The sequence below is a fragment of the Scleropages formosus genome, chromosome 5, assembly GCF_900964775.1.
Source record: "Scleropages formosus chromosome 5, fSclFor1.1, whole genome shotgun sequence".
Classification (NCBI taxonomy): domain Eukaryota; kingdom Metazoa; phylum Chordata; class Actinopteri; order Osteoglossiformes; family Osteoglossidae; genus Scleropages; species Scleropages formosus.
Genome location: NC_041810.1, coordinates 11,766,198 through 11,792,493, shown reverse-complemented (window position 1 = coordinate 11,792,493; position 26,296 = coordinate 11,766,198). Strand labels below are relative to the sequence as shown.

General features: G+C 45.8%; 1 protein-coding gene across 28 annotated transcripts in view; it reads right to left on the bottom strand.

The window, feature by feature from the left end:
* Nucleotides 1–26,296, bottom strand: part of LOC108938752 (receptor-type tyrosine-protein phosphatase delta) — a 325,780-nt gene that overhangs the window by 45,630 nt on the left and 253,854 nt on the right. For 15 of the 28 annotated variants that reach the window (XM_029251986.1, XM_029251996.1, XM_029251991.1 and 12 more), the window contains 7 exons: nucleotides 11,179–11,367; nucleotides 9,863–9,871; nucleotides 9,148–9,165; nucleotides 6,844–6,954; nucleotides 5,344–5,355; nucleotides 2,708–2,977; nucleotides 613–1,194 (listed from right to left, as the gene is read on the bottom strand). In XM_029251986.1, the coding sequence (XP_029107819.1) occupies nucleotides 613–1,194; nucleotides 2,708–2,977; nucleotides 5,344–5,355; nucleotides 6,844–6,954; nucleotides 9,148–9,165; nucleotides 9,863–9,871; nucleotides 11,179–11,367 (1,191 nt within the window). The remainder of the gene's footprint in view (nucleotides 1–612; nucleotides 1,195–2,707; nucleotides 2,978–5,343; nucleotides 5,356–6,843; nucleotides 6,955–9,147; nucleotides 9,166–9,862; nucleotides 9,872–11,178; nucleotides 11,368–26,296) is intronic. The other 13 variants (XM_029251995.1, XM_029252008.1, XM_018759606.2 and 10 more) reach the window with 5 other exon arrangements.

Below are 26,296 nucleotides of genomic sequence, written 5' to 3'. Positions count from 1 at the left end.
TTCCCAGAAGGGGTGGGTAGTCGCTGATACACAGACCCAGAGAGGTTTATTTTTGTACCATTTTTTGGACAAGGTGTTTTTTGTTTTCCTCTCCTCAGCTGCCATTTGGCTCACTTATGTACTGCTTACAAAGTACCATTTGTCTTGCTTGGCTTTCCTTCATCCCTTGTGTGCTGCTCTGTTGAGATGAGTGTTGCAAAAAATAAACTGACTTGAAATAACTGCTTTGCAGGGATGTGGTGGCGCAGCGGGCTTGGCTGGGTCCAGCTCTCTGGTGGGTCTGGGGTTTGGGGTGCCTTGCGATGGACTGGCATCCCATTCTGGGTGTGTCCCCTCACCCATCCTTGTGCCCTATGTTGCCAGGTTAGGCTCCGGCTTGCCGCGACCCCGCTTGGGACAAGCGGTTTCAGATGGTGTGTGTGTGTGTGTGTGTGTGTGTGTCTAACTGCTTTGTGATTCAAATGACATCTTCGCAATAATTACACTGATTTATCCATTTTTTCAATGGGGTAATTTTTACAAACACGTTACATGTGTCTACAAGTGATCCTCTGGAAGGTTATGTTTTCTGCATATCCCCTGCTCCATTGCTGCGAGTCGACCCAAACTCACCTCCGGTCTTGGCTATGATCTGCAAGTCTGGCGAGAGTGGCCCATCACCCACCGAGGTGAAGGCAAGCACCCTGATGTAGTAGGTTTTGTTAGGCGTGAGCCCCTGGATGGTGAGAAAGTTGGCCCCGCGCACCATCTGCTTTTCCCAGTGGTTCACCTGAAGGCTGGGCTCCGTGGTGTAGTAGACGCGGTAGCCCATGATCTGCCCGTTGGCCTCCTCAGGCTCGTCCCAATGGATGATGGCCGTGGTGCTGCTGAGCATGCGGCCCCGGACCTGCCGTGGCGCCGTGCTCGGGGCCTGCTCCGCTGTGCGTGCCTCGATGGCCTCACTGGGGGGCCCCCGGCCGATATTGTTCACCGCCACCACGCGGAACTCGTAGTCTGAGTAGGGGCTGAGGCCGCCAACGCTGTAGCGGGTGGTGGCCACGCCATCGATCTCCTTATACGTGTCCTCGGACAGCTTGGACTTGTGCTGGATGACGTAGTAGGATACTGGCTCCGGGTTGCCCGAGTCCCAGGTGAGCGTGATGCTGGTGGCCGTCCGTTCCGTCACCACGGGTGTCCCCGGCGCTTTGGGCAGGGCTGGGGAGAGTGACGTCAGTGAGACCCCGGAGCCGAGCAAGTGGAAGAACCTAACAACCTGGGCCTCGGACAGGCTCCGTGGTAACGTGACCATTATCATCCGTACCATGAGTGTTGCACGCCATAAGGAAGGTGGCTGAAACACACTCTTCCTGGCTGCCTGGCTTCAACCAACTGTGTCCTGCATATTACGGTCATTTATTAATTCAGCCTTTTCTCTGAGAAGACTTACACTGTGAGGTTTGTACAATAAGCATCCACACACATTCACCCATTTAAACCGTTAAACCGCTAAATTGTTAGCAGGGTAATTTTTAATGCATCAATTCAGGGTAAGTACCACGATTAAGGGAACTACAGCCGGAGAACCTGGGTTCTTTGTGTATTGCCACTTCTACGCTCATATTACTTAGATATGCTCATATATACTGACGTGAATAACTACTATTTGCATAGTACTTATTGTATTCATACTTCCCTACTTATACACTACTGTTCAAAAGTTTGGAATCACCCAGATTTTGAAATAACCGAAACTGTCTTGCGAAATGAAAGGATTTCATACAAAGGTGTCCACTATGGTTTTGAGGGAAGAGGGCAAACTGGACCTAACCAGAATAGAAAAAAAAAAGTGGAAGGCCCAGATGCACAAGGGCACAAGAGAATAAGTGCTGTACATCAGAGTGTCTACAATGCCTTACAGGTCTTGGCTGTTTGCTACACTACGCACTAAACACCAGTGTCATCTGCAGTGAAAAGACTACTCCGCGATGCTGCTCTTAGAGGCAGCGTTTCAAAGAAAAAGCCATATGTGGAACTGGCAAAAAACATGCAAAAGAACAGACGTCGGACAGTGGATGATTGGAGAATTGGAAAAGAGTACTATGGAGGGAAGTCTTCACTGTTTCGGATGACGCTTCATATATGTATAGTATATAAAACGTGTGTGTGTGTGCGTATAGATATATGACATTACAATGCACGTTCACTTATGTAGTGGCACTGGAGAATTTTATTTGTTCACAAGGTGGAAGACTGCCGGAGCAGCCACAGCTCTGACCATGTTGAGGCTACGTCTTTGTTATGTCTGAGAGGAGGAGGAAAACATAAACAAAAAGAACGCGCTCCACTTCTCCATTGACAGACACAAATAACTACTGATAAGATATTGTTAAAGAACTTTTTCAGGCCGATAGGCAGACCTACACATACATTCAGGGCCTCAACCCGACTTTCGGTGTCCGTGTGAGAATTAATATTTATTATTATTACAATCGCATGCTTTTGTTTCAAGAGACTTACAGTTTTTGCCAGAGACTTGACGTTATTCACCTATTCAGACAGGAGGGTATTTTTTACTGTATCAGTTCAGGTTGAGCACCTTGGTCAAGGGTACTTCAAGCAGGAGCTGGGAAGCGAACCCGTGTCCTTTGGTTGCAAGGCGAAAGCCGCTACACAACTTACTGCTACTCGTTGCTAGCTCTTACGAAGCTGCACACAAATGCCAGGTCACCTTTGACGGTAATCTGCGCCACAGCCTCTATGACGCCCAGGGTGGACATGGCCACGCAGGTGTAGTTGGCTGACTGGCGCACATCCGTGAGCTCCAACACGTTGCGGCCAATGGGCATGTCGTCCTCAGGCGTGAGGTCTTCAGACCCCAGCATCCACTTGACATAAGGCATCGGCGAGCCCACTGCCACGCAGGTGATGTTCACACTGCCGCCGGGCATGATCTCGCTGTCCGTGGGGGGGATCGAGAAGCGGGGCGGCACTCTTCGCACTGGAAGACAGCACAGGGCACGGTAACAACACACTCGCGGCTAGGGGGCGCCCTTCTCTGGCACGGAAAGGAACCATTCACGGCACACAGCTCAAATACACAAATAGATATATACAATCGGGTACTTTTTGCTGCAGCTTAATTATTACTTCAATTATTTTTACAAAGCATGAGTATCTCTATGGATATGTTTTGTTGTGGTGGACTGATTGGTCATATCAACAGTTTGACACACAAGTTGAATCCATCCAACAGGGCATCAATGGTGGGCTCTGCACACACTAACGGGACTCAAAGACCATGCACAAGGTGTACCAACAATACAGATATATAGAACAGCACAGGAGTAAGAACTGGAGGGTCGACAGCATGCTTGAGTTGTGTGCGGATACCAACTTCAATGCTGCGTACTTCCAGTTGATGTGATGTGATGTGCGCCGACCACATTGTCACATCCCACATACAGTAGCCCCAGATCAGACACATCCAACTACGGCACATGGGTAGAGTGCAACTTGTGGTTTGATCTCAAACTCAATCAAAAAGTGGATGCAGCCTCAGAAAGACACACCTTACTGACACGGACGCTCAAAGTAAACCAACGGAAAAGAAAGACGGTGGACAGACAGGTCCAGCTGGGGACTCTCTAAGCACACGGAGGGGAACAAGGCCAGAGAGGCATTCGGTGCTCAGACCGTCGTCATGCACACAAGCACATGGCTGACTTCGGAAGGCAACCATGCTGAGGGTGGCGGCAGGAGCGCCGACGGGGGAGCAGGATCAGGGACGAGTGGTAGAAGAAGAGCAAGGAGCTCACAGAGCAGCATGGACTCGAAATGGGGTGAGTTGTTTGGGTTGCTGGGAGGTAGAGGGCTGTCAAGAACAGCAGAAGCATGAGGGCAAGTGGAGAGCAAAGCTACAAAACACGCAAACACACTTGACACACACACACACACACACACACACGCACACACACAAGAGAGCACTTAATGAGCGTGAGAAGAAGGGGTGGATGGAGCAACAGAAAACACAGGGGACTGGGGAGGGACGGGGCCATCGAGGGGCGGGGCCATCGAGGGGCACTAGGAGAAGGAGATCAGTGTTACTGCTTTCAGCGGCCAGAAAACATGAGACGTGTGGACAGAGTGTGAACGCAGTGCGTGTGAAGGAAGACACACGTGGGGAACCTTCACTGCGTTTCAGGCTCTTTCATCATCTGGGCAGTTTAAATGAAACCCTGTCGGCGCGGCGATACAAGGCTTCACTCCTCCGCCGTCATCATCGAGCCTATTAACTTCCTGCTAGGGATGGGTGAGCGCTGACCTCTGGCTCTCTTGTATCATAAACCCATCAGATGGAACCACCTGCACTTATAAAGACATTTGTGACAGGTGTGGTTTCACTTTCTCAGTATACACGTTAGGGACTTCATGGTGTAATTTTCATATGTGTGTGTATATAAATATATCTCAAAAAATCAACATATTTATTATATTATATAGGCACATTATATATCTACATTTATATATATTACATGTACACGCTGTATTTAAAACAATCTGAGACATAACACAGCTGAAAATTATTGACAGTGTTACAGGGTTCATCATGCCTAATGATGACATCTACCGCTTTTATGAGCAAATCACTGCACGTTAAAACACTTCTTATAGGAGAGATAATCTATAACCTTGTAACACTAAAGATAACTGGTCATATTGACTTTTATAAGGACTTTTAAAATAAAACTGGTCCACAGAGACGGTTTGTGTGAATTCAGAGGGAGAGGGTTTAAACAAATGTCTAACCGAGGAGGGAAAAAATTAATGAAGAGCTGAATAAAACCTATATAAGCAAACAGGAAATGAGGTGGGTCATGTGACACTGGCATGTCCCTGGGCAGCACTGGACCGGGGCTGGCACCAGCACAGTGGCTCTCTGCAGATCGCATGCTCGTGTGCAGCAGCCCAGCAAAGCATCCCCGCACCCTCCCGTTGCCATGGAAACAAGACCAACCAAGCAGGAACACTGAAAGGCCGATAACATGGGAGGGGAAATATGAGCAGCTTGAGCATAAACAGGCCGTCATGCACCCGAAATGCACATTCTCTCCCGGACATGCACCACTTTTTGGACAATCAAGCATCGTGGCCACGATCATGGCATTCTCTACCGAAAAAACGTAACAGCGACCAACAAACAGAATAATACCAAAAAACAAAAGTGGCACATGGCAGTGCAGCTACATTCATTTCATTTGTATTCTCTCATTAATTGTGCTCTTGGAATTTGTGCCTTTTTGTATATATTTTTTTTTTTTGCTCTTATTTCTTTGTAAGGTGGTTAAAAAGTAAAAACACACCAACCTTCTCGCAGCTCTGGGGGAGGTAGGGGTTTGATGCAGAACACAATGAAATGAGGAAAGGAGAAAAACAAGGGAAACACAGAGAGTAAAAAGGCCATATCAAGGCGGTCAACTGCTAGAGAAACATGTCTGCTAGCTTTCTCTGAAGCCCTCTCTTCAGCTCCTGACACAAGACTGCATCTCCCAGCTCGCTCCTTCGAACCCGGAGCCGGATCTCACAGTTTCACAATGCAAAAAAATTAACATTACAGAGCAGAAGAAAGACTAGATGATCATGAAGTCTATAAATAACATTGTCCCAGATCCCAGGCCTGAAGGGAAACAATACACAGACTTAAATCCTTCTACGTATACTTTACTCTTTGCCTTGAACAGCATAATGGAGAATGAAGACTTTTCATTTATTCATTTATTTCGTTTTATTTTCTGTAGATATTTTGCGGTACTTTTTTTACAACATTTTTGCATTTATTCCCTCATAATATGCAGTTGGATTGGTAAAATGCAATGAAATTAAAGCAGCTTCACTGCAATTATCACCCATATCGAAGAAAAAATGACAACGGGGAGGAGACAATGGTTCGGAGGTTCGGCCTGAGATTCCCTCCAAATCTCCGAACTGGGACAAAGTCATCGCTGAAAGGCTTAACATCAAAATGTACCACGACTACAAAGTTTCTCGTTCATCTTCTATAAATCTGCATGACTGTGCCATTCTAAAGCATTAAGAATATAAGCATTAAGCACTTAGTAACTGCAAGGGCCTTAGGAATGATCTGTATCTGTTGCTATGACATCATCTGAACATATACGAGAATATATGATGAAATATTTTAATGTAAAACTCAAACACAATAAACAGGTGTTATTATTGCTTGTTAAGTGTTTAATCTCATTTAGGACTGCACATATGCCTATTTAAAGGCTGTTCGAGGGAACTTTCCACTTCAAGATGTTTTTGTGAAACGTTTCAAACAGAGAGTCTGACAGAAGAGGACGTCCCAGCATCCCGCGGGACAGAAAGGGAAGACAGATAGAGACCAGTTAAAATCCATTTTCTGTTGGGAGGGGCTGACAGTCCATCCCTGACCGTGACCCTCCCACCCCCACCTCCAGACCCCATCCACCCAGAAGGAAAAGGCAATTAGTTTCACATCAAACAGTCAAGTCATTAGCGTTAGGAAAAAAAATCAACAGGAATACTGAAAGGAATGAAGAAAAAAACAAGCAAACAAACAGAAAGCACAGGTCCGAATCAAAGCAAGGAAGTAGGAAGGTAAGAAACGTCATACTTACATACCTCGATGGAACAGGATACTTTGGGCTCAAATGTATCATTGTTATTCCATTCCATCATTGTATTACTATTACACCTATGATTATCATGATATACAATGGTCCCATACATATAACCGCACGAGTGAGATTAATTAAAGACAACACTGTCCTCTGTGCTCTCCCTCGTGCCTTCGGTGGGTTCACCGAGTTCATTTTTTCCTACCTCTCACGTATAGGTTGGCGGGCGCAGAGTAGCGGGTGCCGTCGTTGTTGGTGGCGACGCACTCGTACTTGCCCTGGTCCGACTCCTCGCTGTGCTCGATCTGGAGGGCACCTGGGCGGGGCGACAACGCAGGCGGCAGAGAGCACAGGAAAGCACAGGTTAGGGGGGGCCAGCGGGGCGGCGTCGCAGTCAAGAGCCGAAGGCCGAGCGCGACAGCGGACCTCCCTCTTAATGGTGCACATGTGCACATGGTGCGCTTGCAGGTCTGACAGAAGGAAGGGGCTACGGCAGGGGGTGGGGCAACGGCTGGTGCCAGCGGCGACCAACGGGAGCCTTTCTTATCACCGGTCACGCTGCAGAGGTGCATCACGGGTATTTCTCGGGAAAACAAGTGGCGTCGTACATAAAGCGATGAGGACATGGGTGTTTTTGAGAGCGGCCGTCCTCAAAAAGCCAACGTGCCTCTGCTACGCCTGGACGGTGTTTCCCATGTGACCCTCTGAGCCTTCAAACAGCCCCTGTATGTTATCATGATTATTAGAGTCACACGTTTGCAGTAGCTACGAGACATTTTTTTGACAAGTTGAAAAATTACACCGACTACGATTTAGAAGATGCAAAATGAAGCGAAGGCAGCAGTAATGTGCGGTGAAGAGCTACTGAGGGGACCAGCTTGCTAGGAGAAGGTTGCAGGGGAAACACTGTTAAAAAAGATGAAGACGGACGTTCACTAGGCGATCCATTTGTAGACGGACCGATGCTAACAATCGCTAAATGCTCGCATCTACCGGGAGAAACTGCTGCCTTCTAAGGTAATCGATGAAAGCGTTCGACTGGTCGTCATTTAACCACTAGGAAAGAAAAACGGGAAAAAATCCGCATTTGGATGCAAGCCTACGCCATATACAACAATTGACTGGACTGGTCAGTATGGAAATGAGTGAAACTGCTTCTGGGATCATGGATTCAACAAAAGAGGTTTACAGTATACAAAAGCAGCATAACGGAGGGAGGGGGGACAGTTGAAAACAAACCAAGGTAGCGGGTTTCAGCGTCACTGAACTCTAGCGTGTACCATCGATTCAAGAAGTTATGACTTCCTTCAGTGAAAGCCATCAAAAAAAATGCAGCATTTACAAAAATCGGGTAAAAAATGCTGCTCTGATGTGAGAAAAAAAGAAAAAAAAAAAAAAAAAAAAAAACACACGATAAGCACAGTGATCAGTTCAATGAAAATATCACCGTCAATTACAAAACATTCGACATGCAGACTGCTCAAAGAACAAGAAGCGTATGTCAGGACAACTTACAACCTTGTGACCACCCTTAGCTGAAAAACAAAATGCAATTGCATTAGAGGGGAAAAGTGAAAAGGGGCGGCCGGCGGCCACAAGAAGCTACCCGGACACTGCGGCGGCTCGCAGGGGCTGAGCAGGAGGCCCGCGGGGATCCACCAATGGGATCGGCAGTGTGGGGCCACAAAAGCCAGGAAAAACATCACGCACCACGCACTCCGCGCCTCGCACCGCAAAAAGGCACAGCACGCATCGCGTCCCTCATAGCCACCACCCTGAAGAGCAAAAAGAGTCAAAAAGGAGAGGAGCCCTCAAGCCAAGAAAAAGAAGAAGAAAAACAGGTGGAAGAAAAAAGCACCGCAGAAACTTTATCAAAAAAGTGGTTGTTTGGGGCTTTTTTTTTTTTTTAGAAAGTAGAAGAAAGTAAACAGAAGAAAGAAAAAGTATGCAAAGACAGAAATAATTTTTAGGAGGGAGGAAAAACAAAAACAAAAAAAAAAAAAAAAAAAAGCACAAGAAGCAGAGGACAGGCGATGTCTTCAGCATGGCTGCGTGATTCCACACCATCGGGGTTTTTAGTGCTGAACAAGAGCAGCTAAGGGAGAAAAATGGTTTGGTTGTTTTAAGCTGGACAAAAAACAGGGACACATGAGTCTGGGCTATGGCCAAAAAGAAAAAAGAAAAAAGAAAAATTGAAAATTGAAAATGAAGGAAAAAAAGAGGAAAAGGAAGACTGATATGCTTCTTCTGTTGGCTGCAAGCATATCACAACTCAGGTTGGAGGAAAAAAGACGACGACGACGTCTCTTCAAACGAAAAACAAAGAGGAAATAAAGCGGACACAAAAATGGAGAGTGAAGAGCGATCAACCGAGGAGACAAATAAAAGCGAGGACGATGGGAAATAAATGCGTGTGCGGTTTGTTAACAGGACAGTGACGGGGAGGGAGGATGAGGAGACAGCAAGAATGAATTATTTCATTCTGTGAACATTAGTTCAGCACTCTTACCTCTTATTGGTGTACCACCTGGGTGGATAATATGAATGCAAATAAGATTAGAAAGAAGAAGCATTAGTACGAGAAGAAGGAGGCTGGGGCTTTGGAAGAAGAATCAAATTAGATTTAACAGAGTACGTAAATAAAGGTACTAGGGAAAGAGAGAGAGAGAGAGAGAGAGAGAGAGAGAGAGAGAGAGAGAGAGAGAGAGAGAGACAGAGAGAGAGAGATTTACTCTGATTTACTCTGATTTACTCTGATTTACTCTACTGGCAAAAACAGGATTTAACATAGGCAGCAGTGGGAGGTCAAACAGCAATCTGAACAGTGTCGTTCCACAGGGGAGGAGGCACTAGGGTGGGAAGGGGGCCTTGCAGCCCCGGGTTAGCCTCTGAACAGCGCCCCCCACAGGATCGACAGTGCTAACACACATGGCCACTGCAGTGATGTGAGTCAAGAGGCACAGTGAAGTACAGCGTCGCACAGGTGGACGCAGGTGTGGTGCTCAGGTGGAGGGAGGGCGGCTTTGTCTTGGTGGGATTAGTGGTGTGCTGTGGGCTGAAGTGTGTGTGTGCGTGTGTGTGTGTGTGTGTGTGTGTGTGTGTGTACACTGTGGACAGCCTGTGCCTAGTCTAACTGTTAGTAAAATGCATGCCATGCATTTTAATAGTAGTTTGAACATGGAAATTAGTGGGGGGTGAGGTGTGCTTCAGAACTAAGCACTTACCAAAGGACTCTGGAGATTTAAATACGGAGAGAAGAAAGACAGCATAAAAAATATTATTATATTCCTTAGCATGTTGCACAGAGGTTGCAGACTTAAAGCTTTATATTACTCTACTGCACAGGTTGAATACTGAACTCTGACAGTAAAAGAAGGTAAATTTACACAGTTCTGCTGACAACAAGCAAAAGGAAGGTTAACAAGACGCTGTAACACAGGACACTTCAAGAGCTGAGAATTCTGGGAAGACAGGTGAATTTTTACTGTTACTGATGCCAATCGCACCAGGTACATTACAGGACGATAATAAAGCTGAGCAAAGATGTATCATCATTATTATTATTATTATTAGTAGTAGTAGTAGTAGTAGTAATGTTAATAACTACTAAAATACAAAAAGCAGAGAAAAAAAGTGAGGGGACTTGGGGAGGGCAATTTTAGGGAGACGCAGCAGCAGAGAGAAGCAGACCCTGGAGTCTAGACCAGAAGCGGGGGGGGGGGGGGGGGGGTTGGCAGGAGGTCTGGGGAGGGGGGGGCGCAGCCTCGCACACTACTGTGGCTAAAGCGCTTTCTTGCTTGAGTCAAGGTGACTTTTCACGATGTTTGTTTGAGTTAAAAGTACACAAACACATGAACAAACATATTAATGACCTAGGAAGTTTAGGATCCAAACTCGTGCCGAACGACTGAAGGGTATCAAACAAAGGGGTTCATTTTGATTAAATTCTACACATTTAGTCGGTCAGTTCATTTGTTTTCTGATTTATGTTGTAAATTTAACAGCACAAATACCACGACTATACCTTTCAAAGTTCTGCCTGAAGCCCAATGAGCAAAATTTGTCAGTTTTGGAACAAAGTGGAGAAATAAGAACAAAAAGGTGGAATGGATCCGTCAAATACTGCAGAAACGCAGTAAAAGAATGTCAAGACTGAAAACAAAATGGTCAAAACGTAGAGTCACAGCAGTGAGCAGTGTGGATTACAAGAAAAGCTGTGAAAACACACACGCTCTCACACACACACACACACACACACACACACACACACACACACACACAGGGGACATAGGCTCACACATGTACTCACATAATGTTCCACAGGCCAAAATAACACGGAGACACAGAGAGCACACACTCACACAAGACAACAGGGTACAGGAGGGTGGAGCAGAGGCAGTGTTATAACCCAGCAAAGGGAGGAATCACCAGGGGGAGGGAACACACACGCACGCGCGCACACACACACACACACACACCCGCGCGCAAACGCGTATACGCACAGAAAGGCGCGTGAACGGTGGCTGCAGCGACGCCTTACCTGATCTCAGCTGCTTGATTCGTCCATTGTTGTTGGACGTGTTGACAGGCAGGAAGTCCTTGAACCAAGTGATGTCTGGGTCCGGATTGCCGCTGGCGGCACACAGCATGGTGGCTGTGCGGGTTCGCTCCACCACTTTCAGCTGGGGACCCATGTCGATGGTGGGGAACCCCGAGGGCAACTGGTCCTCTGCAACAAAGCAAGCCATGCCCAAAGTCAAGGACACCAGACAGGCCACAAGGGGCAAAGAGCATGTACACGGGCACGAACGCCCCGCCATGCAGGGGGGCAATCGATCACACAGAGACGGAGAGAGGATGGGAGAGAGAGATGAAGATACAGAGAGTAGGAGGAATAAAGCAGTCAATGTGGCAGCGAGAGAGAGAGAGAGAGATTGTGTGTGTTTGTGTGTATCTGTTACTACTGATGAGAAATGGAGACAAATATGTCGACAGACTGATGCTCACTATCCACCATCTAGGAAAAACACAAGTAACACATCCTGTCAATCGCGATTTTCCCCTGTGCGAAAAAATGGCCAAAGCACAAAGTACCGTCATTAATCGAATGAAATACATATGTGATTTTTGGAAAGAAAAAAAAAAACAGACTGGCATTACATAGGAACACAAACCAACAAACAAGCGATTCGTGAGGAATACAGAAGTGTAGAAGGTGTCCACTCACCAGCGTGGCTCTAACACAGAGTACAGGAAATCGGGAAAAATTAAAAATGTGAAAGCTGCCTTTTAGAAAAATAATGACCTCTAATTGTGTTGCATAAGAAGTACAGTGTTGTATAAGAATGCATTTGATGTGACATACATGAATAAATATCATAATGTCTATGGAACACTAATGTTATAATAAAGTTAATTGTGGGGTGAAATGAACTGATTCATAACATTTACCAGCACCGCAGAAAATTCTGAACACATGAAATAAGAGCATGGTGTTCGTCAGTGGGGCAAGATCCCACCAACCATGAGGGTCTTTAGATCCTACTACCGCCGAGGCCTTGGGATCCGAGCGCTCATGATATCTCCCGAGATCTTTCCACCTATGAACGTCTAAAGATCCCACCAGTGAGGATGGTCTCTAATTTCAGCCAGGCTGCAGCATATGAGGCCCCCTGTCGAGGCAGACCTTCATTCTACAGATGCTACTAACGTCTGGGGTTACAGCCCATCATGCTGTTCTTCGCACGACCAGAGAGACAAAGCGACATCAAAGACGAAACCCTCCATGCGTCCAAGGAGGAAAGTCAATCTGTGAATCTATATTCTCCAGATGTGCTCTGGGTCACCGTGGAACTCCTTTTGCATCCGTATGGTGTGTTGTGAAATCCTGGGCTGAAAATGAACCTTCTCGTGGTCTTCCCCGAAAAGGCATTTTCTACATCTCATTTCTTGAGAAAAAAGCAACCCCACTTTAAACAAGTACTAAATCCACAGAGTCACGAAAGTGATTTTTGCTCAAGGTACTTAGAATGTGAATGGATGAAGAAGGGGGAGGAGAAATCAATGGGCCGCTGGCCTCGACCTACAGCACGTTCCCAGCGAACTGTTCAGCCCGCTCGGTCAATAGTAAAGAGAGTCCCAAGCTTGCGCTTTAACATCTCAACGTAGCACCAGAGGGGTCTCTTGCTGACAACAGAAATGGGACATCACTACCCCTCAGACGGCAGGTGAACAAAGCGGTGCGTGTAGAGCGATGCCGCTACGCAGCTCTTGTCCCACTGGAGATGCGTTATGTGCTGGGATTCCTCTTGGTGTGTATCCAGAAAGAATACTACGGTATATCTCGGGCAAAAAAACAAATTGAAGACGAGCACAAACACGGCAGGGCCACATACTGGGATAGAGGCCAGAATTTTACGATGTGTAATAGCACAGTATTTTTGGTAACATATTTAATCAAATTAAAGATGGCGAAGGGACGGTACTAATGGTTTAATTTTAGCGCTTGACAAAGTGTTATATGCTGTCATTATCCAGAAGAGGCTCTAATGAGTAAATGAACAAGGAGCCAGCAGGGTTACACGGTGCTGTGTTCGCACCTTTTCTTTATTATAATTATTATTGTTGTTATTCATGCTCACTTTACCACTGTCTAAGGCAGCTTTACAGTGTAAGGTTTGTACACTAAGCTGCTTACATCCATTTAATCACTTAATCACCTGGTCATTTTTACTATGTAAGTTCAAGACAAGTACCTTCTCTGAGGATATTACAGCAGGATGGGGATTCAAACCCAGGACCTTCTGGTTATAAGTGAAAACCCTAATCAATACGCTAACTGTTGTTTTTCAAATTAAAGTTTCTTTTTCTACATACTTTATGTTTGGGTGCAAACGCTTATTTGGCAAGAAAATTATTTAAGATGCTGTATAAATCTTTAGATCCTGGCCATGCGGCAAAGAGACAGTGACTCCACCGTCTTTTTTTGAGAAATCAGAATGATGCTTTTAAAGACACGGTGATGGAGTGATCAGCTGGAGGGATGATCTGAATTTTTTCCATCTTGAGCCTCATTCACAGTCCTACCCAGCACAACCACTTGCAAACTAGTCTTACCACGGTCACGTACTCACAACTGACAGTGATACCTAACAGTTTCCACACAAAGAGCCCCTGGCCACATGTGAACAATTATGTGACTGTACACCAGATCAGAACATTAGAGTCTCATATTACCTCCAGTTTACATAACCAGCGTGTTTTCTTTTTCTTCTTTACCTACATTAGTCTTTCCAGGAGCTCTTAATTCCATCATCTCAGAGGGCCCCTGAAATCAGCACTGCGTGATGCTAGCTGAGCACCTAACCGCACTGAACTGTCTCTCACCCCTTGTTTATTACTAAATGATGAAAAATTCATCTTTTTCCCCCTTTCACCTTGTTCAGACTCTACTATGAGACATACACTGACTCCGCAGATTATTGCCAGTTAACCTTCCAGTCCCTTCCTGGATCGGGGCCTTGGCGTGGCGGAAGGGCTTACGGAAAAGGATGGTATGCCCCCTCTAGGTAAGGGGAGAGTTTTTGCCCCAGGTGGAGGAGTTCAAGTATCTTGGCTTCTTGTTCACGAGTGAGGGAAGAAGGGAGCGTGAGATCGGCCACAGACCGGGAGCAGCGGCAGCAGTAATGCGGTCGCTGTACCGAACTGTAGTGGTGAAGGGAGAGCTGAGCCATAAGGCGAAGCTCTCCGTTTACCGGTCGATCTACGTCCCTACCCTCACCTATGGTCATCAACTCTGGGTGATGAACGAAAGAATGAGATCGCGGATACAAGCGGCCGAAATAAGTTTTCTCCGCAGGGTGCTGGGACTCACTCTCCGTGACAGGGTGAGGAGTTCGGACATCCGGGAGGAGCTCGGAGTAGAGCCGCTACTCCTTCACATTGAGAGGAGCCAGTTGAGGTGGTTCGGGCATCTGGTAAGGATGCCCCCTGGGCGCATCCCTTTGGAGGTATACCGGGCACGGCCAACTGGGACGAGACCCCGAGGTCGGTCCAGGACACCCTGGAGTGATTATATCTCACAGTTGGCCTGGGAACGGCTGGGGATTGCGGGGGACAGGGGCGGCTGGGCCTCTCTGCTCTCCCTGCTGCCACCGCGACCCTTTTAGGACAAGCGGGACAGAGGATGGATGGATAGATGGATGGATGGATAACATTCCAGTAACACATTTTCAAAGATACTTTGTATGTTATTGCATTTTCCTTACTATCTTTTTCATCTTGTTTTGGGAAGTAAGTTGGACCTTTGTTTACATGCCAATGTAGAACAGAGGTGGTAATGAGCAGGGTCCGTATTGTAATTCGCATTTTGCTTTTCAATTCTGAATCAAAAAATGAAAGAACGTAACGTACACGGACCGAGCACCCAAACAGAATAGGAGTCTGGGACCACCTTCATTCAACTCACTTTTATAGTGTTTACAGCTTCTGTCTGATGCTTCCAAGTGTCGGTGATCAACAACAAGATGAGGAACGTTGGACATGTTTATAGGATGAATCTGTCAACAACCAGAGCTGAACAGGAGTTCGTGGAAACATTACTGGGAAACATTTTCAGTAATTTTAAATTAGTTTCAACGTATTTTCAATGTAGTTCAAAGGAGAAAATACAACGGAAAATTTTTTTATGTTACAGCCACATCCAAAATTCTTCCAGAATCTAAGCAGCAAACAGACTTCTGGTCCCAATTGTGTTTGCAAGCTGAAGGCCAGCGTACTTAAAAATCGCACTATGTAAGTAGACGTTAGAAAAAGCTCTGCTACAATGGAAATGTCTCACAACCAACAGAAAGGATTTCACAAAGCACGTCTCCTGCCAACGACTCGCAGAATTAATACGTAATCTTCCCGTTTCTCATTTCGGCTTTAGTTCTGCACCACTCGGGGATGGGATTGCTGTCCTTTCTCTACCAAGCGGAACCCCACTTTTCACCTCGCTGCCGAGGTTATTCTGCCGAGAAAATCCTTCGGTGCCATAACAAGATGTATTTGTTGGATGTTTTTGAGCGGATGCGGTTTCCACGCAGGGGTCGTCGTAGGTCGGTGGCCCGGGGGCCTGGCGGGGGGCTGGTGGGGGCTGCGAGCCACAGCAAGCCCCGTCCCGCAATCCCGCACGCAGGACATAGACGATCGGTGCCATTCATACGGGGATTCACACGTGACACAGTGCTATGTTAGCCATCAGCCTGGAAGCTCTTTGCAGTGAACCAGACCCGAACCGATGAACTGAATCACTCTAAAGTGGGGGGCTTCTTATAAAGTAATTGCAATGTCAGGGTGTCTTTCTTTAAGAAAAAAGAAAAAAGGAAAAAAAAAAAAACTAATTCTGCCTCTCCACATTTTAATTTTTCGATAAAGAAATCAAACGTGGCAATGTGTTCGTGTGAATTAGTTGGTCCAATTTCATGTTCAAATGACCGACTCTGCTGTGCTATTCTTTTTTGAAAGGAAGCATGAATTCCACCACATCACACTGTCCTGTTTGTGTGGGAATTCTGTCACTTCCAATTAATATTTTGTGGGATGTTAATTAGAAAAGAAACGGGGGGGAAAGAACACCAAAGAGCATGCTTTGTTGAGAAGGAAAAAGGAAGAAATCAGCTGTTCTCAACATGTTGTTCTTTTGAATACTTGCATGAAACCAGCTGGGAAATGGGACCGTGACCATGACCATACTGGCACGGTGACCACTGGTGATGTCCTGCAGGGTGCCGGTGGATTTTACCGGAACTGCCCCGGTACGGTTGCCGATACAGCCGTGCAGACGGACAGCGGTGCTGGCAAGCTGAGTGTGACCACAGCCAGCGGTCAAACGGGTGGCGATCTTCCCCCACAAAGGCCTGGCTGCGGATACGGAAACGCGCGGTTCACACAGGAAGCTGGTGTCTCTTCCATCTCGCATCCGATCGCTCACAGCGACGCCCCGAGACTCCGCGGCAGAGCCAAAAACGAACAAAAAACTAACAAGCAATATTGAAGCGAGACTGAATTCTGCACTGATGGTTATAATTTTCATCTGACAAAATGCTAATGTTTTCCCAAAGCTCGGTGCGGCGGAGTTAATACATTTATTGAACGGCGGCCGAGTCCTTTTTCGCACGAAATGCGGATCTCGGCCGCGGTTCAACCGATGTATTCAATTATGTTTTCTTTGGCAATCGAGGGGGACCGTTAATTATGCTTTTGTTTTGCCTCCAGCGGAAGCAGCCCGGCGAGCGCGACCGCCATCCATCAACAATGCACACCCTCATCTGCGTTCCTCGCCACGTCTCCGATGTCGCTCGGCCCGAGCCCTGCACCTCGTGCCATTTTCCCACACCTTCCTCACCCCGCTTCTCCCACTGGTACAAGGTGATACCCTATTTAACTGCTGTAAATCCACCGCAAGCCAGCCTGAAACCAACCACCCAAGAGTAATGGATGGACCCCAGAACCCAAGTGCTGCATTATTTCCAGTGAAGCTGCATTTTCCTTGTGCTTCTTTCTGTATTCATGCAAAAATAAATGCATAAATACATAAATGTACACACAAATATAGCACGGATTTAAAACGGTTAAAAGCAACTGAATTGTGGCAAACAAACAGTCCTTGAATTAATGAAGTTTCTCTTTGCGGCGCCATTAAATACAAGGACAAAGATTTAGTAATATGCCAACTAAAACGTTTTTTAAAAAGACATGGATTTCACTGATATTTGTACAAGCTTTGCAACTGAATCGCGCCGAGCGCCAATCCACAGCGAGGGCCCCCGGGGCCAAAAAGGAGCTGCAACTAGAATCCAAAAAATGCATTAAAAAATGTCAGCCGGGTAAAATGAGACATTTGTTCTGAGCTGGTGAGACATTATGGCTCATAACAAAGATAACAAAAAGGTATTTCTCCATAATTAACCCCGTCAAGACGGGCAAAGAGTTTCCCAGAAGAGACAAAAATTACTATTCTACAAAAAGCTACAAAAGTGTGACAGTCATATCAAGAAAAAAGCTGCTCATTTTTTATGAAAAAACTGCATATAAGCCAAAAATGTGAAATATACAGTATAAACATTTGCATATGTATATCGAAAAATGAAACGTTACTAATATTTCTAAAAATTACAAATGACATAAAAGAAGCAGTAGTTTACAGTTACACTATTTAAGAAAATAAGTGAAGTTTTGCAGAGCTGGAGATGCTGTGTAAGTGTGTCTGCTGCTGATCGCTGCACCTCGACAAGGACAGGGAGCGGAGCCCATCTCCACATGGAGATATCCGTGGAACTTGGCGGCTTCTGCTCTTATCTGCGAGGTTTAAGTTGACAATGTCACCCGAGCAGGATGCCGTATTTGCCACTGCGCGGACCGATTTATTAAAGCGCGTGGCTCTGGGGACCACCGGTCCGAGTGCAGCGAGCTCACGAGGCCAGAAACAATCTTCCCAATAAATACGTTTATCCGGAGTGGAACGGCTACACAGAGTGTCATGATGGAAATGGATGGATCTTAACAGGTCATTGGGAATTTAAAAAGAAACAAGTTTGGCTTTGTTGTGGAACCTTTGCTGGGTTTCGCCCATTGAGTAAACAACCTCTTTGAGAGGATCAGATGTCCTGCTGGCACTCAGCTGATACAGTGTCCTCACCAGGGCCCTCAGAGCCCATAAACACTAACTGAGCCAGTCTCAGTAACCAGTGGCAAACTAGCAGGAATAATGTGATCTACTGGAAACGTGGTGAACGTGGCGGACACCTCTGCTGGGAGATCTTGAGTTTTTCAGCTGCATTTTCCAAAATGCATGTCCCTCAGACCCATCGCTCTCCTGATCCCCTAACAGTTACATAAGCGTGAGAGAACATTAGTGTACTTGGCCAGATAACAGGGACCCGTATCAATGCTTCATCCCCGCAGACCTCAAAACACACAGTACCCGAGGTGGTGCATTGAGGTGAACATTCGATGTAATCTGTGCCATTAAAAAGGACAATAGTAATGTGATTTTTAACTTGAATTTTTCACCACTTAAAAGAGTTCAGCAAGTTTTGGCCCTAAACTAGTGGTACGAGTTCCCTCTGTCCCTCACAGCTGCTGAATCCCTCCCATCATTCAAGAAGGTTCTCAAACCTATCTTTCAGAGGCACTTTTCTCTTGATCTTCTGACAGCTCCATAAATGAGTCCAACATCATCTGTCTATGTATTTGCTATCTGAATGTCACTTCTATAGGAGCTACTTGAAGGGATGTGAACCAGCAACATGGTGGTATCAGACACAGAAGCTGCGCGTCAATAATCCTGCATCTAAAGCTCTTTACTACTGAAGCACTTCTGTTTACCCTCAGTTGGAAGGAAGCACTTGATGAATGAACAAATGTGGATGTATGAAGGCAAACTCAACATTTAGCATTTTTACGACCAATTAAAAAGGTGTATCAACATACAAAGTAAACTTATTAAATAAGGGACTGTTAATAAGATAGAACAACAATACAGCCAAGAGTTATGGGATTTTTCTGGGTCTCTGTCTGTAGAAGAAGGAGTAGAGGTCACGTGATGTGAAGTTATTGATGCCCCTAATTTACCGCAGGGTATCTGGCGTCATTGAGTAAAACTGGTTAAACTTATTGTGAAAATCAGGCATTTTCTGCAGCTGCCCCAACGCGTTTGCACCTCTTTGCCATGGGTGCTGTAGGATGTAAGTTGTGGAATTTGTTCGACGCTCATTAACGGCACTAATGTATCAGCAGTGACAGGCGGATGCCGGATCCCATTACAAATCCGCACCGGCGCTCCTCCACCAGCGGGAGAAAAGCGCCACGACCCCCGGTCTCCGGCAGCAGCGTCTCCATGAAGAATGGTATTTCCACTCGAGCCCCGCGAGGATCATTTCCTTTATAAATCCCCTCGGAGATTTTATAATTAATCGCCTGCTTCTTATTTGTTATTAAAACACCCTCAGCTAATACTGAAGATTACAGGAGTCCACTGTCAAGTTGATCAATTTATCATTCCCCGGCCTGTTCTCTGGGAGCGCAACCAAGGACCCCTCTTTCGGAAAGAAGGGAAGGGGAAGGAGAAGGAGAAGGAGAACGGCTACAAACCAAAAAGAGGAAAAGCACATTTATTCTAAGAATATTTCCAATTATGTATCTGTAACAATGCAACTGGACTCAGTTCACTGCTATTTGCTAAGTGTCTTTGAACTCCACAGGAAATCTATAACCTATTATACCCATGTCTGTTACCTATTACATCACAGACAGACAAGGTCAGTTATTATCAGGAAGGGAAGCGTGAACATTAAAGGCCTGGGAGACGCCTGTACAGATGGGGACAGACACATACCTATAAATAGAGAAGCATTGCCACCGTTCCTCAGCGATTGCTCCAGTGCACTAAGGAATCATTGTCATAGCAGTAAAAATAAAATTTAACTAGAGTAAAAAACAACATGACCGCAGTGCTATTTAATAGTTTTTCAGACTCCTTTCTCCAAAGCCACTTAGGTAGGTTTGTATACTCATCTGTTTGATTTGCACTGATTTACCCACGAGTAAAGTCGGTTGACTTTTGCTGTATCGATGACTGATGGTACTACGGCAGCAACAGGGATTCAAACCCAGGACTTTCAGAATGCACAGTAAACACTCCGACCACAACACTGCACTACACTCCAGTATGCGCCAGAACACTATAGTACGCTACAGAACAGTACAGTACAGTACAGTACACTACATGCTGGCTGTCTACTGCTGCTATACAGAATAAGTGCAACATTTCTCCTCCAAGCCTGGATACAGACCAGGAAAGTCGGTCTGCTACCGCATCCTGAGTTATTTTATTTCAGCAAGATACCTAGAGATGGTATCACCTGAGTCCTGAGTACTGAATACCGGTTGTGATCGTCTGTCCCTTCAGAACCGCAGGGCCATGTACATTCACACAGCTGATGTGTAAACTGGACACCGTTTCTCTGTCCACATCACGGCCATGATGAGCTCATGAGCGTGGGCCTTCACGCTCCCGTTCGGTCATCACGTTCGAACCCCTGTTTGCAGCTAAAGCGTCTCCCTGGGGACGGACCGGTCATAAAGACATGTACGAGGGGTCCATGGGGACAAACGAATGTGAAGAGTCCAAGGCCATGTTGACTAGTCCACAGGACCCAGCAAGAGAGGAAGCACCGCTCCATCGGTCTGTGGTCGTCTTCAGGCAGTAAGCGTGAGCTCCTGATTACGTAACTCGCGCAATTCATATTGTAAATCACGGAGATGACGGGCAGGTAGCGCAATTCTTATATTTACACGATATAAAAAGCAGCGTCTGCGGTACCCGGGGTCAGAGCGAGATGGAGGGATAAAGGGAGAGATAAAGACGAGATCAAGCGGAATGAGAAAGTGCTCTGCGTGGTGGGGGGGGGGGGGGTTTACACACACAAAGCCCATTACACTCAAATGCTCTCCAAGCTTTTCAGACACCAGATTATGTCTGCCGGCCATACCGTAAGTGCGTCTGCACATTTCAATAACACAGCCCACCCAGAGCAAACTGGGGGAGAGAGGCAGGAGAAGAAACGCTTCTTCTTTAGGATTTTGTTTAGCATATTACATTTTCCTGCCGCTACCTTGGGCGGTGAATCCATTTAGATTCTATTTATCGTCCCTTCCTCCCTCAAAAAAAAAAAAAAAAAGGTTGAGTCTGAGAAATGCGGCACATTTGTTTAACTTAACAAAACACACTTGTCGGTGTGCCATCGGAACACTAATGTTGTGATTAATAATACTGCGGAAAAAAGAAAGCGACTTGAAAAAGCTTTGAGCTCTTTGCCAAACGCCACACTGGTGAGGAGATCTGGGCCACGCGGTACGATTTACTCCTCGTGGAAAATCCCGGAAAACCGGCACGAACGTAGATATTTGAACGTTATTATACGATAAGACGTCATTGGCAGAGCATCACAAAGAGTATTATCTATTGAAATACGGATATCTGTACTTTCGTTTTATTTTTTTTCTGCGGTGTGCTTTGGAGGGAGGCCGTACAGCCTTGCTCCAAACAGCAAGAACAATGTGGGGTTTGTACGCTAAGCTGCTTATTATTTTACCCTTTTACACAGCTGGGTCATTTTCACAGTAACAGCTCACAGTAAGTACCTTGATCATGGGAACTGGAATCTGGGTAGCTGACAATTCTAACCACGACACCACCTACCGGCCCCGAAACTAGCATTAAACTCTCGCTCTTTGCTTCTGTTATGTATTTTTTTTCCTTTCATTTTTCTCTGATTCACCAGGGTGTTGACTCACCGTAACCCCCACCTACCTTTATATCCGCACCAACTCCAAATGTCTAATTTTGATTGTAAATGCACAGTCCAGAGACTTAGAGGAAAGAGTATACAGTAAGGCTTCGTGGTACTAACTGACATGGAGCATACAATATTTACCAGTATGCATCAAAGAGTGCGATGTTTAATTGAAGCACTCGCACTGGTAACACGTTAAGATAGAGCAGCAGAGATTACTCGCCGGAAGGCCTCCCGCTAAGTCGAGCGGACAACTTCTTCATCGGTGGCCTTAATGGACTCGGCTTACGTCACCCCTTCAAGTAGAGGCGGAAAAGGGAAGTTCTGCCATTTCCAAAGAGCGAGGACATCTGAGAAGGCGCAGGTTCCAGCAGCACACCACGCTCGCGCTTTGTTGAGCGTTCCGACGCGGTCGCTCGGACCGATCGATGCCCTAGGACTGAAAGAGCGCTGCGCTGCGTCCTCGCCTGACCGCCGTCACCATCCACAGGGAACGACATCTTTATAGATCAACGTGGTTGGTGTCGCTCACCGCGGCCGCTCCCCCTTTTCCTCGTGTTCTGCAGGCCGTGCGGAAGGAGCCGGACGGGTATTGACACCAACTACGGCCGACCCTGGAAACGGCCCGTTAACGGGCTGGAAAAGGGCGAGTGCTTGCACAGCGCCTCCCTATGGCTAAACCGCTTCCATTATTGGCCCGGCATTTGGCTAACGGCCGTGTGCCGGGAGCGATTTCTGTGGTCTCATCGAAGAAAGGGAAGCAATTTGGGGATGTGAAGCTCTAGAGCATCGTGACCCAACATGGGGGACGGAGGAGGCAGAGCTGAGCATCATCCAAAAATCAATTCTCATCTGCCATTAGGGCAACAGGGCACAGCCACACTTGTTATTGCTGGTCAAGTAATAAAACATGACATTTAATAACAATGTTCCATTAAAAATGACAATGTAAAGGTACTGTTTGCTGCGTCAAAGCTTAGAACAAATGTCACAGTTATTAGAGACATTTATTAGTACTTTTAATATCACAATTCCACAAAGAAAAGAGCTTTTTCAGAAAAATATTTCAATGAAATATTATTTTCCTAAACAAAGAAAAATTAATCAAACAAAATAGTAACAACCTTGTCCCACATGAGCATGAGGCAACAAAATTTAAGTACAGTCAGGGGTGCTATGGAACAGTAACAATATGAAGAGGACTATATTCTCGTTTTCCTTTTTTCCCCACAGTCTTTTTCATTAGAAATAAAATACGACAATTTCCACCTGAAGCTGCATTTTATAGCCCGTATAACTATGACCAACAACAAAATTCAGATGTTTTTAATGTTTACCAGTGTGTTTACCCTCACGGGATCATGGTCTGGGCACAGCTCTGCCTGTGAAATAACTCCACATAGCATCCTGTAAAATACAGAATTTCAGTAATTTTGCCCGTGCTACAAAATATATAGAGCAACAGCATATAAAACAATCTAACTGCTGCAGCCATTTTAACTGTCGGATGTATTATTTCTGCACAAATACATGTGGCTCTATATACAGACTTTACAGACGAGACCAGATTCTTCTTTTTTTTCTTTTTTTTTTTGGTAACTCTGTATATTTTACCCTCAGAGAAGATGTAATAAAACCCCTGGAATAAAATTTTATATATATAAAATTTTGTTTTATTTTATACAAATATATACATTCATATTTACTGTGATATGTTACATTTACTCTGATGCTGGACAACATATTCAGTGCGGCATCACTGTAACAAGCAAAAACATTCTGTGCACGAATGATGCTGATAATGTGACTCTGGTCACCGAAAAAATTTAAAAGGAGACAGAGAAAAATATGATAAACAAAATGAACTCTGAATCTTCCACCCGAGAGGATTCTATCAATCGAACCCATTTTCAGAGGATCCGTACCGTCGCACGGCGGTAAATTATTTAAAAAAAATTCTGACTCTTTACACACGGCTGAGAACAGGAGTGCGGGGTACAACGGCAGAAGCTGCTGATGCTCAAGTCTCGACTTCCTGTCGCTTGGTAGCGGTCGACAAACATTTAGAGGTTAAAAGAGGGTTGGTCATGGAAATTCAAATGGGCAGGACTCTAAATAAAATATGAATACATTTCCAAGCCTGCTTATATGCAGGGTCTGATCAAATGTAAACATGCTCTTTTTTCATGGAAATAAGCTACTTGTACCATGCTTTGCACCTGTATTTTGCACCGCTTTGCCAATAAATAAATAAATAAAAACACAATGACAAATAACTTTATTGCCGAAGGAAAAATTATTACAGCCTGTCCCACAGAGCCAAGTGAAAGGCACAGAGGGAGAGTCATTTGAATACAATATTCTCCAGAGCACAATAGACGGCCGGAGAAACGCTCCACTCCATCTCGATGCAAATGCTGTCTCAAGAACTTTCGCGGTAAAGGGGTTCAGCTGGGTGCTGAGATAAGTCGGCGAGGTTCCAAAGCGAACGTCCCTCTATTCTGCGGACCCGCTGGCCCGGAGCAGCCCCTCACCCTGCAGTCCAACAGAACACCCGAAACAATGCAACTCTCCACCGGGACTCTTCCAAAACCCTGCTGAGACTCCCAGCAACCCTCCCAAACACTGATCTAACTGCTATCAAGTTCCTTCAACATTTCTTTAACGTTTCTCCAAAATCCTTCCAACATTTCTCCACTTCCCCACTGCACCTTGAATCCATCCCATCACTCTCAAAAGCCAACACTTCTCAGGCTTCAGCATTTGCCCGAATGCTTCTCCGAGACGCACCTAACCGGCCGACGATGCTCCTCCACAGTCTCAGTGGAGTTCCTTCAACGTTCCACCTACTCTCCCCCAGCGTACTAGCAATGCTCCTGCAACATTTATTCCATGTTCCTCTCTTCTAAAAAATGACTGCCTCATGCTCGAAGCTAAACCCTAAGCGGACACATCGCGAACACACTGCTGACACACCCAGAGCACTCCAGCAACTCTCCGGCAACGCTCCCACAATGTTCCCATCGCTCCTCTACTGTAGCAGTAATTGGTACCATATTCATAAAAGACAACATCTGTTTCCAAACCCAGCAAGCTGAAACACATAAATTCTAATCAATGTTCTTTTTCATTAAGAAAAAAAGCATTTGTTGAAAATTAACTTTAATGTCCTTTGGGTTTTGTGAGACATGGGTGAGATAGAGTGATAAAAAAAGAGTTTTGAGTGTTATGGGTTTTATTAAAGTTTTTCGCAGGCTAAGTCATGTCTAGACACTAAAGCTGAAGGGTGTGTTAAAAAAAAAAAAGAGCTGTAAAGTTGTGGGCCCATTGTGTTTGTGGCCATTTATGACGCTGTTGCGGCGAAAAGCTGCTCCATACGACCAGCGGCTGCCAAGCGACTTGTGTGGAACTAATCAGATTAAACATGCAGAAGTGGGACTTCGAGATTTTTAATGAAAGACATCTGAATGGGGCTGCAGGTGTGCTCCCTAGAGGGGCCCATCTATTGTACCCTTGAACTACGAAAGTCTGAATTAGCACAAAGGGACACAGGGTCAGACACCACAGGGGGTTCATGCTATAGGTAACATGAAAATACGGCACTCCTGAGTCTGAGAGCAGCACGTACAACTTAAGAGATTTAGTTCGCTCGTGCATCTCTACGCTCGCTCGCTCGTCCGTCCGTCCGGTCGTTCGGTCGGTCGGTCGCTGTCAGTTCACTGTGAAAACACCCATTAAAATACCAGTGTCACTCTATCACCTGCTTGTAAGGAGGCTTCTGAAGATGGTGTATCAGTGTCACGTTTACAAATATACTGCGTAACGCTCACATTCAAAATGAACTTGGCATCAATTTCTTTTTTCCAACTGTCCACTGAAACAATCTTTGGGCCTGAACCAGGAACTAAGGCCAGTTTCTTTCACAATAGAGCATAACAATTCCCTATTTTAATTTCTGAAAAGGCTATACTGTCAGTGTTCTACGGTCAACATTTGCATGTTATAATATTATACTGCACAGTCTCCCGCATGCAACTTGTACTCATTTAGATCTTCGTACTGTGGCTGCCCTGCGTCCTGCGTGTTTGGACGTTACCTGCGGCCCGTCCTCTTGCGGTGCTGCTATTCAAAGCTTTGCGCTTTTCTTCAAAGGAATTAGCTGCCACACAAGCGATGCTGCCGGAACGAAACCCACCGCACGTTTGCTCCTAGTTATTATCCTTTCAGGTCAACACAGAGATTTGTGTTTATAATAACAACATTAGTGTTATGGAGAGAGAAGGACGCCAGTTGGGCAAAAGGACCACATCTCTGCAGCAG